This window comes from Saccopteryx leptura, chromosome X, assembly GCF_036850995.1.
Source record: "Saccopteryx leptura isolate mSacLep1 chromosome X, mSacLep1_pri_phased_curated, whole genome shotgun sequence".
NCBI lineage: Eukaryota > Metazoa > Chordata > Mammalia > Chiroptera > Emballonuridae > Saccopteryx > Saccopteryx leptura.
The window spans coordinates 76,757,683-76,775,835 of NC_089516.1; the positions used below are offsets into that span (position 1 = coordinate 76,757,683).

At 37.9% G+C, this 18,153-nt stretch overlaps 1 protein-coding gene across 1 annotated transcript in view; it reads left to right on the top strand.

Moving 5' to 3' along the window:
- The window catches only part of APOOL (apolipoprotein O like), a 74,302-nt gene that overhangs the window by 12,220 nt on the left and 43,929 nt on the right, over positions 1 to 18,153 (top strand). Inside the window, exon 2 of the mRNA XM_066356319.1 lies at positions 13,973 to 14,077. Coding sequence (XP_066212416.1) covers positions 13,973 to 14,077 — 105 coding nt within the window. The remainder of the gene's footprint in view (positions 1 to 13,972; positions 14,078 to 18,153) is intronic.

The following is an 18,153-nucleotide window of genomic DNA, read 5'->3' on the forward strand; positions in this document are numbered from 1 at the left end:
TCGGCAGATCCCGGCGCGAATATGTTGTTTTTTCATTCTTGTGTTTCTGAGAAACAAGAGCCTGATGTGTCCTAGTAATTTCTTCAATGTTTGGGCATATATTTGAAAGGCAAACTCTCATTGCCTTGTCAATACAGTACATTGAGGAATTCCTCTCTTTTTACTCTTAATTGTGTTGAGTGCAGAAAACTCCACCATACATATCATCTTAACTTGACACCAAAGGATAGAAGAAACTTGCCTCCAGTCTCTCCAGGCAACATGGGGAGTAGTGTAAACAATCCAGCACCACAGCTTAACAGCCTTTTGTAACCTAATCAGGCAAGTGAGGTGGGCAGTTGGGCAGACTGTCAGCTTACAGCCAATTCCCCACACCTCTGTCCCCCAAAAATCTAAACTCCAAAAACCCTGTTGCTTTTTTGCTCCCTAACAGGCACATATTTCTCTAGAATATCATAGGGCGCACCTGGAAATCTTCTAGGGCACACACTTTGAGAACCACTGGACTAAACTGAACCTCACACAGATAACAATGGTAGATTTCAAAATAATGGTAAGCTTCCCTGTATCAGAATCTTGCTCCTCTCACTTTGCCATTCCTGCTGCCATGAGATGAAAAGTATCAGCTAACTCTTTTGTAGAAAAAGTTTTCAATTCCACAGTTTGTAGTTCCTGGTTATCTTCCTAAATGCTGTCATCTGCTCTCATTCCATAAAGTCTTCACTGGTTAGTTCTTTGCCGTGGGAGTCGAGTAACTCTATGATATCATTTTCACTGATGTTCAACTGCAGTTGATGACCAATAGCCCTTATGGTGCTCTGTTTGTTAGTATGAGTTGCACATAAGTTAGATGTTTGTAACTCAGGGACTTAACTGTAATGAACATGGTAAATGTAGTTGAAACTTCCTGTGTATTTCCCTAATTCTGGTCGCATTTCCCTAGATCCCTGAAACAACCCCAATAACCTCTTCTCTAACATTGCTATACATGATTTTAGACCTTTACTATGTATGCATATCTTCCTAAACTATACAGTACTGTTATGCCTGCTTTTAAGCTTTACGTAAATTCTATTTATGCTGCATTTTCCCCCTGCAGCTCATTTTTAATCAATTAGCATTGTTTGTGATACTCATTCATATTTATACATGTAGTTCTAGTTAATTCATTTTCACTGTGCATACTTTTCTGTTGTATGTATGTACCACACTTATTTCTTTATTCCCTTAAGGGTTTGTTGTGGTCACTTCCCCCAACAATTTTTCTGTTAAAAATAATGTTGGCCTCACCAGGTGGTGGCACAGTGGATAGAGCGTGTCAGCCTGGGATGCTGAGGATCCAGGTTTGAAACCCCAAGGTCGCCCCGCTTGAGTGCGGGCTCACCAGCTTGATCGCAGGATCTCTGGCTTGAGTGTGGGATCATAGATGTGATCTTAAGGTCATTGGCTTGGCTGTAGCCCCCCAGTCGAGAAAGCAGTCAATGAACAACTAAGTCAGTGACACAACTATGAGTTGACACTTCTCATCTCTTCCCCTTCCTGTCTGTCTGTCCCTGTCTGTCAGCCTGTCTTATGTGTGTTTCTCTCTCTCACTAAAAATTAATAAATAAGTAACAATGCTGTTATGAATAATCATATGCAAGTCTTCTAGAACTCGTGTAAGAGTTCCTTGCTCTACCATATTTCACCTTTATGACTTTGGGAAATAACCTGTCTAATCCTCAGTTTTCTCATCTGAACAGTTAGGATAAGAATAGTACTTATTTCCTAGGGTTTTATACCATGAAATAGTAAGTAGGTAATATATGATGTACCCAACCCTAAGCCCAGGATATATAGTAGCAAATGTCCAATAATTTATAGTTGCTGCTATTATTCTTAGTATTTAAAAGAATCTGAACATTCCCAGCACCCAGTGTAATGCCATATTTCTTCTGACCTTCAGATCCCAATTTAAGTCACACCTCCTTCATGCCGGTGGACTGATAACCTGTTTTTCATGACAGTGAACAGGTATTCTATTATAAATTTTTATTAAAATTAGTATGTTCAGCCTGTTTCTTTTTATACTTATTTTATTTATGTCCAACCCTTAATAGTTTTTGATAATTTTAATAATATAAATAATCTTTAAAAATATTAAATGTAATAGTTTATTTGGTCACTATATCCATTATGTATAAAATGTTCTTTCTCTCTTCATTGTTCAAATACAGTAAGCTAGAAATTTGAATGCAGAGCTTATTGTAGAGATTGTCTACTTGGAAACTATCCTGTGAAACAAAAAAGTTTTCGTGACTTAAGAAAAGTTTATTTAATAACCCAATTTGAAAGAGGTAAAATTCTAGTGAGTGTGAATGAGAGTGCTATTTTCACTGATAGTCTATGGAAACCTAACTGATAAGAGTGCGAATTAAGGCATAAGAGAGCCTCAAATCTTTGAGGCTTGAGATACTAAGTGCCTTGTTTTACCGCGATAGCTTTTCTATGGGTTCTGTATTTTTGATCTTAGACTTCAGTCCTTTGAAATAGACTGTTTAGAATGCTGACATGGAAGCCCCAAATTACATAGATACATTTCTCTGCTGCTATTATTTTGTGAAGCAGAACAGGCAAAGTTTTTAAATTTCCTATTTCAGCAAAGTATCTCTTTTTCATGACCAGCATTATAAATAATGTGATAGCTGATAGACTGCTGTTCTCAGTATGTTTAATGATAGACTCTTCTCTTAGAGATGATTCACTCATTTTCTGAAACAACTAAGTACCATGATATATAGAGATCTCTGTTAGTTGCTCACTGGTGATTATTCTAAAAGATGGCACCCTTGGGTAAGGCTTTTATGCTGCTGTCAATAAATAGCTCTTAGGCTATAGCTACAAAAAGAAGTATTAGCAAACCCTCTGTCGTTTCGAGTTTAGTCAGGAAAAAATCCATTAGTATCTCTGTTAAAACAGAAGATGGATTTATTGCTGCTTGTCATTTTCAGAAACTTTATTACTCTTGGAAAATAGTATAGGAAATGTGGTAGTGCATTTCAGAAGTCAGTAAAGAAGAATTAAAATCTTTATCCGCATGGGCAGGCGTGGCTGCACTTGTGCTATATGACCCAAAGGAGTGGAACCAGGACCAGTGAAAATTATATAGACATATGTTCCGTTCAGTTTATGGAAGAACTTTCTCACAGAGTTGTGAAAAAGATGGGATGATATATTAGTGGAGTTTCCCATTGCTAATGGGCGTTATACATAGACTCGAGGGTCACTTGATAACCTGTTATAGAAGAGATTCTACCATCAGGAATGGTTAGAAGGCCTTAAAGGTCCCTTCGCATTCTAAAACCAAAGCAAGTACAAAGAAGGTGATATGACTGAAATACAGCCCTGTATTTTGAACCCAGTCTCTCTTGGACTACTTTATGTTTGATTCAGTAATCGTTACTTTATTCAAGAGTGGTGCTTGATCTTTCAAGTCCCTTTGTGTTCCTCCTATCTCTTACCTATTTCAGAAGAGGCTAAACTATATCAGTTGTATAGTTATGTCCCTTCATTTGTCCTCCTTCAGAATATTTGTACATTAGGTCTGTGGCAAAGGATATTGCCCAGAAAGAACAGCAGTGATGGCCTGACTGGGCAGTGGTGCCGTGGATAGAGCATCAGCATAGGACGCTGAGGATCCAGATTCAAAACCCCAATGTCGCCGGCTTGAGCGTGGGATCATAGACACGATCCGATGATCCCTGGCTTGAAGCCCAAGGTTGCTGGCTTGAGCAAGGGGTCACTCAGTCTGCTGTAGCCCTCATGGTCAAGGCACATATGAGAACGCAATCAGTGAACAACTAAGGTGCGGCAACAAAGAATTGATGCTTCTCATCTCCCTCCATTCCTGTTTTTCTGTCCCCCTCTCTTAAAAAAAAGGGAAAAAAAAGAAAGATCAGCACTGTTGGAGTCAGTCACAGTCCTTCACCTGCTAATGAGGAAAACAATTAGCCCTTCATAGTTAGAAAGGAAAAACAGGGAGAAGGAAGAAAAAGAAGACAGCAAAGGTAAAATAGAATTGAAAAACAATTGGCACCATTCATAATTATTACAATATTTTTACTATATTACCATATTTGAAAAGTAAAATTAAAATAATAGTAATAATAATTGGAACAAATAGTATTGAAAAAAAAATGAAGAGGTGGGGAGAAAAATGGTTGGGAGAAGAAAAAGCAAAAAATGAAAGCAAATGGAAATGGTAGGCTGATTTACCAGGGAGAGCAGGTTGTAAGTTCCCTCTCTTCCCCTCCCAAGTCTGCTGATCCAGAGTCACCAACAGCCCTGGGGTGCTGAGAGTTTCCTTTGGTCAGATCCTTGGACACCAGCTCCACACTGCAAGAGAAACTTCTTTTCATACCTTTCTAGCTTCCTCCGCTTCTGGATTTTTTTTTTTTTTTTTGGATAGAGAGAGAGAGAGAGAGAGAGAGAGAGAGAGAGAGAGGCAGGAACAGCATGTACCCTGACTGGGGATCAAACTGGCAACCTCTGCGCTTTGGGACAATGCTCCAACAGAGAGAGCTATCTGGCCAGGACTTAAGGATGTTTTGATATCTACAAATGAGTCCTTTAAAAATATGTATTTAAATAATTGTAATATAAAGGAATATTTTTCCTACTGGGTTTCTTTCTCAAGTTATTATTGAGCATTCTAACTTAAAAATGCATCAATTAGATAGAAAGTATTAAGTTTTAAAGCATTTATTTGGGACCTGGCCAGTTGGCTCAGTGGTAGAGCATTGAACCGGCATGTGGATGTTCCAGGATCGATTCCCAGCCAGGCACACAGGAGAAGTGCCCATCTGTGTCTCCACACTTCCTCCCTTTCCTTTCTATCTCTTCCCCTCCTGCAGCCAAGGCTCCATTGAAGCAAAGTTGGCCCAGGTGCTGAGGATGGCTCCATGGCCTCTGCTTCAGGAACTAGAATGGCTCCCGTTGCAACAGAACTACATCCCAGATGGGCAGAGCATCACCCCCTGGTGGGCATGCCAGGTGGATCCTGGTCGGGTGCATGCAGGAGTCTGTCTGACTGCCTCCCCGCTTCTCACTTCAGAAAAATTAAATAAATAAATAAATAAAGCAAGCATTTATTTGATATAGTGTAATAATCATCACATTAATTTGACCAAGAAATTGTATCATGGCACAAGCAAAGTAGAATGCTATCTCTAGCGAGAAATAATTGGGTTTGTTCTGTTTTCCACTCAGATCAAGACTTTAGATGGCTGAGGTTTAGTTTTTTGTTTTATAAGAATACTATCCTCCATTTATCTAGCACTAAACGGTTCATAATATTTTTGACTATTATAGTATTTGATTCCTAGAACATTCCTGTGCAAAAAATTTAATAAGAAGAGAAATATTCCGTAAGGTCTTTTTTTGTGAGTCAGGACAAAATGTATTTGTGATGCATTATAGTTGTGAGTGTGAACGAATTGGTTCTTCCAGTGCTTCTGAGAGTGCGCAGGAGCTGGCAAAGGTGTGCAAAATGGTCGGGGTAACTCTATTTTGGGGAACAATGTAGTAGCAACTAAATTCTAAACTGACAACACCTTGAAAATCGTCTCCTATTGGAGTCTTAGTGTCCTCTCAAGTAAATAGTACTCTCAATACAGTGGTCCCTCGTTTATCTCGGGGGTTAGGTTCCAGAACCCCCAGCAATTGGCGAAATCCACAAAGTAGCAACCTTATATTTATTTTAATATATATATATATATATATATATATATATATATATATATATATATATATATATTAAGGTTTTATAAACCTCCCCACACTCTTATAAACCTTTCCCACACTGTTATTAACCTTTCTGATGCTCTTATAAACACTCCTTATGCTCTTAAACACTTTCTACACCCTTAAAACTATGTAATTTTAGCAAAATATAAAATTCTATATGGGTACTCACCAATGAATACTAATATGTTTTACTTAATATTTTATATTTTTATATTTTCAGTTTTTTAGGCTAGAAAATGCTTATTTTACAGCAAAAATTAAAATAATATATAAAAATACCTATATACCGCAACTGAATTTCTTTTCCACATCCCCACAAAGTAGATATAGCCTCATTTACTTGTTATAGATAGCACACACGTGGGTATATGTGTCTGTGTAAAAGGGAGCTGTAAGGTGTGTTTATTACTCAGTAGCTGATTTTTTTTTTCTGAAGCTGGAAAGGGGGAGGCAGTCAGACAGACTCCCGCATGCGCCCGACCGGGATCCACCCGGCACGCCCACCAGGGGGCGATGCCCTGCCCATCCGGGGCGTTGCTCTGTCGCGACCAGAGCCACTCTAGCGCCTGGGGCAGAGGCCAAGGAGCCATCCCCAGAGCCTGGGTCATCTTTGCTCCAATGGAGCCTCGGCTGCGGGAGGGGAAGAGAGAGACAGAGAGGAAGGAGTGGGGGTGGAGAAGCAGATGGGCGCTTCTCCTGTGTGCCCTGGCCGGGAACCTAACCGGGGACTCCTGCAGCCAGGCCGACGCTCTACCACTGAGCCACCGACCAGGGCCAGTTGCTGATTTTGACAGTGGTTAGTGTTCTTCTGACCCTGCTTATCATAAACTGGCTAACATTTAATTAATGTCCATCTGTTGTGCCATTTAATTTTCTAATTCTTAAATTTTTGCTCATCTAAGATAAACGTTTGATGCTTTCAGGTGTTACTCTGTAGTAATCATATCACAGTTACTGAGTGTTCAGAAAATCAAAAAAGAATTTTATTCTTTCATACATCATAAAGCACTTGGCACTTAAAATGTTTTAATATTATTGCTTTACATTTTTAAAATATTTTAGTTTTAGATGCAACTCCATGATATTTTATTTTTCTTTTGTTGATTTTAGAGAGGAGAAGGAGAGAATGAAAGAGAGACATGAACACGGATCTGCTTCTGTGTGTGCCCTGACCAGAGATCAAACCAGCAACCTCTGTGCTTTAGGACAGTGCTCTAACCAGCTGAGCTATCTGGCCACGGCCTCAAATTTTGAAATAAAGTAAAAAGCTATACAAGACACACTGGGCTGGACAGTTACTTTTTCTGGCTAACTTAAGATTGGCTTTTTAAGTTCTGGAGCTTTAATTTTGATGAAGATTGTATCTCAGATGCACCACATACTGAGTTTAGCCTGATCTTCATCATTCATTACTTTTATTATTTAACTTGACCACTGTAATATGCTGTAGCTGTCATTCTTAATGAAGATGGAAGTGTAGATAGTGAACCAGACAGGTTATTAAACACAGATGTAGCCTTAGAATATGCTATCTTGCAAAGGTTTCTGGTGTCATTTGCTTTCTCCTCATAAATGTGAAAAAAAACAATAGGTAACTTCTAAGCTTTGTTGGCCCTGGAGCGTGCTCGAAAAGCAGCCTTTCTCCAAGTGTTTGTCTGCCCTCCAAAGGTCACTGCTGATGCTTGGGACCCTCTGCTTGTCTGCCCCATTGAGCATACAATGTACACTTCTGCACCATTAATACAAAATACTTTCTCATTCAGAGTAGGCATTCAAAAAATATTTTTTTTACTCCTTTCTTATTACTAATGTATTAGAGCACAAGTCTTGTTTTGTTAGCACATTCGACTTCAGATTATTTCACTTTCCCAGGTGTGTTACACATCACAACTTTCTCTTAGTGTTCCTTAATATTTAAATTCCAAGCATAGACCCAATGCTATGTACTGTTTAAACTGACATTTTTAAGGTGTGCCCCAAAGCAGAGACATGGAAGAGCTTGGCTTCTTGATAAGGTTACTGAGTCAATCAATCCCGAAGTTCTGTCTCTTTCTGGATTTCCTTTTTATGAGAGAAGAGTGATTTTTCATTGTTGAATTAAACTCAGTTTGAGTTGGAGATTTGAAAATTCTAACCCAAAGCATTCAAAATGATAACTACTCTATTGGATCATTGTGAAGATTAAAGGATTCAGTGTAGCTAGAGCATCTGGCACACAGGAAGTGTTCCTTAAACAGAACACCCTGTCTCCCTGATCCCTTCTGGTCTCAGCAACGTGAGTGTATTCAAGTATGACGCAAGCATCACTACGAGCTTGCTGAGCTGTTCTGTTTTCCATTTGTAACTTAATTGCTGGTTCTGTGCCATAGTTTGTCCCTCTGCTACTCTCTTATCTTCCATTCAGCTTTCACTTCGCTCTTATCAGCTCTTGTATGTTGTTAGTTCTTCCATTTCTCAACTTTTGTTTCCTACGTCTCGCCTTTTACAAACACAAGTAGTCAATTGGAATACCCTTGCCTACAATATTCAGCTCTTTGGTTCTCCCATTTTGTTGGTTGCTGGAAATTTAGGGATAGCTGTTTGGCCACAAGAGGTTCTGAAATGTAAGGTCTTGTTTCTTTTTCCTCCCCAGGTTTTAGAACTCCTACATGCCTGAAATTTCTAGACAGCTAAAGTCATAACGTGCCTTACAATAACCATGGCTTCTGAAATAGATTTCCACTAGACACAGGAAAGTTCATCTTACGTTGGAGTCATACCATCTGTCTTAGCTTCAGCTATATAACAGAATACCATACATACACCAGACAGCTTAAACAACATTTATTTCTCCCTGTTCTGGAGGTTAGGGAGTCTAAGATCAAAGTGCTAGCAGAGCTGGTTTACGATGAGGGCTCTCTTTCCGGCTTGCAGACCACCACTATCAAGCTTGACTTGGGGCGATGAACCCGCGGCACAGTGTACACAGATGATATATTATGGGATGGTCCACCTGAAACCTATGCCATTCTATTAACCGATGTCACCCCAATTAATTTTCTAAAAAGCTGTATTCTCACATTTGTCTTGTGTGTGCTTGTTCTGGAGAAGGCTCTCATGTCTCTTTCTCTTCTTATGAAAACACAAATCCCATTATGGGGACTCCACCCCTGTGACTTCTAACCCTAGGCATCCCTCAAAGGCACCACTTTCCAATGCGGGCACATTAGGGAATAAGGCTTCAACATATGAATTTGGGGGATACACAGATTCGATCCATAATAGCATGTATATATTTAAATTTTAAAAGTCTTAACAGTAGTCAGGTTTGGTGTCATTGGAGAAAATTGGTTTTTACACAATATCTCCTCCTGCTTTTTCCAGTTTGGTACTGTACTTGATCATTGTGTGTCCTCATAGGGTTGTTAGACTAGAAGTAATAAAGCTGCTATTCAGCTATTTCTATGAATATTATTTTTGGAAAATGCTGGGTGATAGTGGGTAGCAATCAGAAAGCAGCCTTATGTTAATAGTGCAAATAACAGGCTTCATAAATTTTCCCAGTTGGCACTTTTTTGTTTTTGTTTTTAATAAAAATGTCAGTTCAGGGCTGAGGGATAAATTAACAAATGTATAATTTAATAGTTTTCATGTAAAATAGGTCAACAAATGGTGTCTCAGATTTTGGGTGAATTTGTAGAATTTCGGAGATCATTAGTAAATTTAAACATGTTTGTATTTTTTCAGCCTTGTGTTACGTCCTGTAACAGATTTCAGTGTAGAGATCTGTTTGAGGCATGAAGTTGGCTTATTTCAACTGTAAGCCTATAAAATAATATGTAATAATGTATAAACAGAGAGGTTCTCCTGACTACATACATAGTCTTTGCCCTCTTCTCTGAGATCTAACACTTCAGAAAAGTTGTGATGATTTGTAGTTCAAATGGAAATATGAATAATGAATACAAATGATATGATTACTTCATATTTTAGACCTTGGGTCTCACATTTGTCCAAGGCTAGATTACTTTGACTTGATGATCTTCCTTCATTAATTTATAAGAAGACATGTACTTGCTACAAGGCTGGTGACAAGTAGCTACTGCACTGCTACGATACAATTATTGTCTTCAATGAAAATGCAGTCGATGGGGTTCAAACATACAATGAAAAAATATATCTAATTACAGGACTGGGAAAGACTACATGAACTGTAATTGAAAAATAAAATAAAAATGTCAGATCTAGTAGTTCTAAAGAATAGCCAGCATGTCAGTATGAGGGCGATCCCAGAGGGCGATGACAAGGAGACAGGCAACCAGTTAGTTTAGCTTCATCAAAGAATTTTTGAAAGAGTGTAGCAAACAGAAATAAGGCTAGAAAAGTTGTGATGAATTTCCTCAGAGATGGGGCTTGGGGGAGGTGAGGGCATTTCTTTTTTATTTATTTGTGTGTGTGTGTGTGTGTGTGTGTGTGTGTGTGTGTGTGTCAGAGAGAGAGAGGGGGACACATAGGGACAGACAGAAGACAGGAAGGGAGAAGCATCAGTTCTACATTGTGGCTCCTTAGTAGTTCATTGATCACTTTCTCATATGTGCCTTGACCGGGGGACTACAGCAGAGCGAGTGACCCCTTGCTCAAATCAGTGACCTCGGGCTCAAGCTAGTGAGCTTTGCTCAAACCAGATGAGCCCACGCTCAAGCTGGCGACCTCGGGGTCTCAAACCTGGGTCCTCTGTGTCCCAGTCCGATGCTCTATCCACTGCGCTTCCTCCTGGTTAGGCGGCATTTCTTTTTTAAATTTTTGTATTCCTAGTACCTACCTAGCATAGAGTTTGAATAATAGTTCTTTAATGAATGGGGAAAATGTAAATAAAGTGCGTATTCTAGGTTTGTTTTTATGAGACTATTCTCTGGTTTGTAGATATAGACCATCTTTCAGAACCATTCCCATCAAAGGATAAAAGCTGTCATTTTTGTATTTTCTTTTTACTTTATTGAAAGTACAATGCCCATATGTCCCTCTGCACTGGCATAAACAACACCCAACTCTTTTTTCCTCCTGCTTTCAGGTCAGCATATGTGCTCTGAATGAATGGATATAGAGTTAAAACTGGTATGTTTGAAACTAAAAATCATGTAATTAACTTTTTTTACCATTTTAATGTATTTAAATTTTTTAATTAGTTTATTTTAAATGTCACTTTGTCTTGGTTTCAAGTGTACAGAATATTAATTAGACAATCACACACTTTACGGAGGGACCCCCCTGATACCTCCAGTACCGCCTGGCACCGTACACAGTTATCGCTATATTAGGACTATTCCCTCTGCTGTAGTTGACATCCACATGACTATTTTATAACTGCCAATTTGTACTTAATCCCTTCACCTCTTTTCCCAGTCTCCCAACAATCCTGTCCTCTGGCAACCGCCCATCCATTCTCTATATTCAATTTTATCATATATTTTGTTCTTTAGATTTCGTCCATAAGTGAAATCATACGGTATTTGTCTTTCCCCTTATATAACTTAGCATAATACCCGCTAGGTGTATCTATGCTGTTTCAAAAAGTAAGATGTCCTTTTTTTTATGGCCAAGTAATCACAATTTTTCTAGCCGCTCATCTATTCATAGGCACTTGAGTTGCTTCCAAATCTTGGGTATTGTAAGTAATACTGCAATGAACACAGGGGTGCATATGTTCTTTTGAATTCATATTTTGGTTTTCTTTGGTCAAATTCCCAAAGGTGGAATTGCTGGGACATAAAGAAGTTTTATTTTTAATGTTTTGAAGACACTCTATATTGTTTTTCCACAGTGGCTGCAGCAGTCTGCATTCGTACCAATAGTGCATGAAGGTTACCTTTTTTCTACATTTTCATCATCACTTGTTGATTTATTATTGATGATAGCCATTCTGACAGGTGTGAAGTGATATCACACTGTGTTTTTTTAATACATTTTATTTACTTTTTTTAATTGCATTTTGAGAGGGAGAAAAACAGGAAGGGGGAGGACAGAGGTGAGAAGCATCAATTCATATTTGCTTCACTTTAGTTGTTCTTTGATTGCTTCTCATATGTGCCTTTACCAGAGAGCTCAAGCTGAGACAGTGACTTCTTTTTCAAGACAGCGACCTTGAGCTTCAAGCCAGTGGACCTTGGGATCATGTCAATGTTCCTGGGACCTTGCGATCAGGCACGCGGTTGCTCAAGTGGCAACCATGGGTTTGCAAACCGGGGACCTTAGCATCCCAGGCCTATGCCCTATCTTCTGCACCACCACCGACAGGCTCACATTTTGGTTTTAATTTGCATTTCTCTGATGATTAGTGACATTAAGAATCTTCATATGTCTATTGGCAATCTGTGATCCTCTTGGAAAAGTGTCTATTCAGTTCCTCTTCCCATTTTTTAACAGGTTGTTTGTTTTCTTGCTTTTGGCTTGTATGAGTTCTTCATACATTTTGGCTACTAATCCCTTATCAGATGTACTATTGGCCAATATCTTCTTTCATTATTAGGTTGTCTTTTCATTTTGCTGATGGTATCCTTTGTTGTGCAAAAACTTGAAAAATGTATAGTTTGGTGAACCATGTCAACCCGATAAATTTAAATAAATAAATACATATATAAATATTGTGAGAATTGCCATCCCTCAAATAATCACTTCAGAGCTATGTTATCAAAATGTCTCCAGTAACTGGGAGAGCATCCTTGCTGGCATCGGTTTCAATATGCCTTTTATTGACACCTGACATAGGTATGGAGTGGAAATGTTATTTCGTTAGGGACTACCTACTGGGTATAAGAAGTCAAAAGTGACATGTTTTGGGAAAACAGGCCTAGATAAATCATTGTAATGCTGATATGGACTAGAGGGAGGCTGGAAGAGGGACAGATTGAGCAGACTTGCTCTGGTTAGTACTGAGTCTTCACTCTACCCTGTATTTCTGGAACCTCAATCTAAATCAGAGTCATGCCCGGTTTAAACAAAATACTGCTTAATTAGCTCCTGGATCTTTCTTTACTCTGCTCGGAAAATATTAAAAAATGTTTCATAAATGAAATAAAGGCGCTGTTAGAGAACATTTAGAATACTAGAGCCAATGTCTCTTTCAGTTCTGCACAATTACACTTGTATGGAAGCCGAGAGACCTCTCCCCTCCTGATGTTTGTGGATTTCAGCCAGCCTCCTTTCCATTCTAAAGAAGCAAGCTCTTAAACTATCTGTTCCCTGGAAGGCTTTTTGTTGGCCTGTTGAATAGATCATCTTTGGGAATTGCTTTGGTACTTGAATAAACACTGGAACATTTTGTTCTTAGAGCCATTTTTTGTGCATTTAAAATTTAAATCAAGTTATATTCAAAACACAGGTCACTTTGGGTTTACACTAAGCATGAAACAGGGAAAAAAAAGGAACACATAGGGAAAGTTAAGGGTAAAGAATTTGTAATGGGAGGAAATTCGTTTTATAAATTATGTAAATCGGTAGTTTGTGATGTAACCTGATTCACTCAGAACTTCAGATCAACCTTGCCTTTACTTTCTTCATAATATTTATCAATTTATAATATATGATAAATGCCATGTAATATACTTATTGTACTTATTGTTTGTCTCTGCCTCACTACAATGTCTGCTTTGTGAGAGCACAAATTTCTGTTTTGTTCACTGATGGATCCTAAACACAGAGACTGGGGCCAGGCAATATAGTAGTCAGTGTTTGAGAACTGGGTGAACACCATGATCTTAACCACTTCATCCCTCAAATTTTATATTCACTTCTTGCTGTTAGTGTTATATAACTACATTCCATATGAAGGAGGTGGCCTGACCTGTGGTGGCGCAGTGGCTAAAGCATCGACCTGGAATGCTGAGGTTGTGGGTTCAAAACCCTGGGCTTGCCCGGTCAAGGCACGTATGGGAGTTCATGCTTCCACTCCTCCCCCCTTCTCTCTAAAAATGAAAAAATAAAATTTAAAACATATGTAACAAGTAGTTAACTAATTGGTTCCTATACCATCTAGTCTGAGAATGGAATTTTTAGAAGTTATATTTTAAAAATCTTTGAAGAAGTAACTTGTAATGCTTGAGTTTGAAATAAGTTTAAAGGTTAAGTGAAACCCACATGACTAAAAAATTGATTAGGAAATGGAAGATGGGTAACTTTAATTAGAAATATTTTTTTGAAATATTGTCCTCAGATGGGAAAATTGGCAGCGGTGCCCACAGGTCTGATGTTTGCGTCTGTAAGTGTGCATGCGGCCAACGAAGAGGAATCCAAAAAGCAGCTGGTGAAACCAGAGCAGGTAACTTGCCCACAAATGTTTGTGAATTTTTTTATAACAGAAATATGATAAAATAAGTTTTTTATTATGATGTTGTTACTTCTATTCATCAAAAAAATTTTTTTGAAGTATTTGTTAGGCACATTTTCTAAGTTGAGAATAAAAAATTTAGCCCAAACCTCTAAAATCCTAATTCCAAGGAAAAACCACAGGTGTTTTTTCTCAGTGAATAATCAGTGAAGGGTACAGGGTCTTAATACTTTTAAACAGTCTGATTTTTCTTTCTGGAAAAATGTATACAGTTATATCTGATATTTAGAAGCTTTTGTTTAAGAAATTCATTAAGATTTCATTTTTGAAAATGATGTTCAATGTTTTTTTTTTATTATTAAATGTAATGCAGTGACATTGATAAATCAGGGTACATATGTTGAGAGAAAACATCTCCAGATTATTTTGACATTTGATTATGCTGTATACCCCTCACCCAAAGTCAAATTGTCTTCTGTCACCTTCTAACTGGTTTTCTTTGTGCCCCTCCCCTCCCCCCACGCCCCTCTCCCCTTCCTCGCCTCTTGCAAACCCCCACCCCCGTTATCATCACATTCTTGTCCATGTCTCTGAGTCTCATTTTTATGTCCCATCTATGTATGGATTCATATAGTTGTTAGTTTTTTCTGTTTTACTTATTTTACTCTGTATAGTGTTATCAAGGTCCATCCATGTTATTGTAAATGACCCGATGTCACCATTTCTTATGACTGAGTAGTATTCCATAGTATATATGTACGAAAGCTTTTTAATCCACTCGTTCTCTGATGGACACTTGGGCTGTTTCCAGATCTTCGCTATTGTGAACAATGCTGCCACAAACATGGGGGTGCATTTCTCCTTTTGGAGCAGGTCTATGGTGTTCTTGGAGTATATTCCTAAAAGTGGGATAGCTGGGTCAAAAGGCAGTTCGATTTTCAATTTTTTGAGGAATCTCCATACTGTTTTCCACAGTGCCTGCACCAGTCTGCATTCCCACCAGCAGTGCAGGAGGGTTCCTTTTTCTCCACATCCTCGCCAGCACTTATTTTGTGTTGTTTTGTTGATGAGCGCCATTCTGACTGGTGTGAGGTGATATCTCATTGTGGTTTTAATTTGCACTTCTCTAATGATTAATGATGTTGAGCATTTTTTCATATGCCTATTGGCCATCTGTATGTCCTCTTTGGAGAAGTGTCTATTCATTTCTTTTTCCCATTTTTTGATTGGGTTGTTTGTCTTCCTGGTGTTGAGATTTACAAGTTCTTTATAAATTTTGGTTATTAACCCCTTATCAGACGCTATGTCAAATATGCTCTCTCATTGTGTAGTTTGTCTTTTTATTGTGTTCTTATTGTCTTTAGCTGTGCAAAAGCTTTTTAGTTTGATATAGTCCCATTTGTTTATCCTGTCTTTTATTTCACTTGCCTGTGGAGATAAATCAGCAAATATATTGCTGTGAGAGATGTCGGAAAGCTTACTGCCTATGTTTTCTTCTAAGATGCTTAGGGTTTCACAGCTTACATTGAAGTCTTTTATCCATTTTGAGTTTATTTTTGTGAATGGTGTAAGTTGGTGGTCTAGTTTCATTTTTTTGCAGGTAGCTGCCCAATTTTCCCAACACCATTTATTAAAGAGGCTGTCTTTACTCCATTGTATGCCCTTACCTCTTTTGTCAAATATCAGTTGTCCATAGAGCTGTGGATTTATTTCGGGGTTCTCTGTTCTGTTCTATTGATCTATATGCCTGTTCTTATGCCAGTACCAGGTTTTGAGTACAATGACCTTGTAGTATAACTTGATATCAGGAAGTGATACCTCCCACTTTATTCTTCTTTTTTAAGATTTCTGAAGCTATTCGTGTTCTCTTTTGGTTCCATATAAATTTTTGGAATATGTGATCTATATTTTTGAAGTATGTCATTGGGTATTTTAATTGGTATTGCATTGAATTTATAGATTGCTTTGGGTAATATATATATTTTAATGATGTTTATTCTTCCTAACCATGAGCACGGTATGTGCTTCCACTTGTTTGTATCTTCCTTGATTTCTTTTATCAATGTTTTATAATTTTCCGAGTACAAGTCTTTAGTCTCCTTGGTTAAATGTACTCCTAGGTACTTTTTTTTTTTTTGGTTGTAATAGTGAAGGGGATTGTTTCCTTAATTTCTCTTTCTGACTGTTCATTGTTGGTGTATAAAAATGCCTCTGATTTCTGAGTATTAATTTTATATCCTGCCACTTTGCTGAATTCATTTATCAGGTCCAGTAGTTTTTTGACTGAAACTTTAGGGTTTTCTATATACAATATCATATCATCTGCAAATAATGATAGTTTTACTTTTTCTTTTCCAACTTGAATGCCTTTTATTTCTTCTTCTTGTCTGATTGCTGTGGCTAGGACTTCCAGGACTATGTTGAATAAGAGTGGTGAAAGGGGGCACCCTTGCCTTGTTCCTGATCTTAAGGGGATTGCTTTTAATTTTTGCCCATTGAGTATGATGTAGGCTGTGGGTTTGTCATAGATGGCCTTTATCATGTTGAGGTATGTTCCCTGTATTCCCACTTTGCTGAGAGTTTTGATCATGAATGGGTGCTGGATTTTATCAAATGCTTTTTCTGCATCTTATGAAATTATCATGTGGTTTTTCTCCTTCCTTTTGTTTATGTGATGAATCACATTGATTGATTTGCGAATACTGTACCAGCCTTGCCTCCCCAGAATAAATCCTACTTGATCATGATGTATGATTTTTTCCATATATTGTTGGATCTGGTTTGCTAATATTTTTTTGAGGATTTTAGCATCTCTATTCATCAGGGATATTGGTCAATAATTTTCTTTCTTTGTGTTGTCTTTGCCTGGTTTTGAATCAGAATTATGCTCGCCTCATAAAAGGATCTTGGAAGTCTTCCTTCCTCTTGAATTTTTTGAAATAGCTTGAGAAGGATAGGAGTTAGTTCTTCTTTGAATATTTGGTAGAATTCACTTGTGAAGCCATCAGGCCCCAGACTTTTCTTTGTTGGGAGTTTTTTTGATAATAGTTTTGATCTCATTTGGTGTCATTGGTCTGTCCAGGTTTTCTGATTCTTCCAGATTGATTTTTGGAAGATTGTATGTTGCGAGGAATTTGTGCATTTCACCTAGGTTGTCTGGTTTTTTGGCATACAGTTCTTCATACTATTTTCTTCCAATATTTTGTATTTCTGTTTGTCAGTTGTTATTTCTTCAGTCTCATTTCTAATTTTATTTATTTGAGTCCTCTCTCTTTTTTAATTGGTGAGTCTAGTTAAAGGTTGATCGATCTTGTTTACCTTTTCAAAGAACCAGCTCCTAGTTTCATTGATCCTCTGTATTGTTTCTTTAGCCTCTATGTCATTTATTTCTGCTCTGACCTTTATTATTTCCTTCCTTCTACTACATCTGGGCTTTACTTGCTGTTCTTTTCTTTCAGCCTTCTGTATATCACTCTGATTGCATCTATTGTAGGTACACTAAGTGACCATTTATCTTCTGTATAAATAAAACTGTGGAAAAGGAACCCAAGGCAGCTAGTTCAATTTGCTGAGAGCTCTTACTCAATTCAAGTTCCTTCCTTAGGTAAACAAACCTGAGTCATGTACTAAGTTCTGCCCACTCACTCTGTATCTTTGACATTGGTTCGGCACAGAAAGATTCCATCTCTCTTCTACCAAACAACTCTCCAGATGTCAATTACACTTAAATTACTTTCACTTCCTGGATAAGTATTTTAGGAGCTTTAGTCATTATTCAAATGTCCACAGCTTTTAGTTCCTTCACTTTCATGATCATTCTCTGCCAAACACATTCGTGAGGGTTAGCATTTTTTTCAAGTGTAAATATTCACTTCCCTGCCAACCTGCTCTCAGTATTCTTTCTCCATTTTTAGTCTGAGAGGTGATGTTTTTAACCTTTACTTAGCTAGCCCATCTTTGAAAAGCTCAAAATCTAGGTAGGAAGGTCCCAAATAGCTGAATTTGCATATTTCTGATTTTTAAAATAAATTTGTACTGTTTACTATATTATAGATTCCACAAGATTT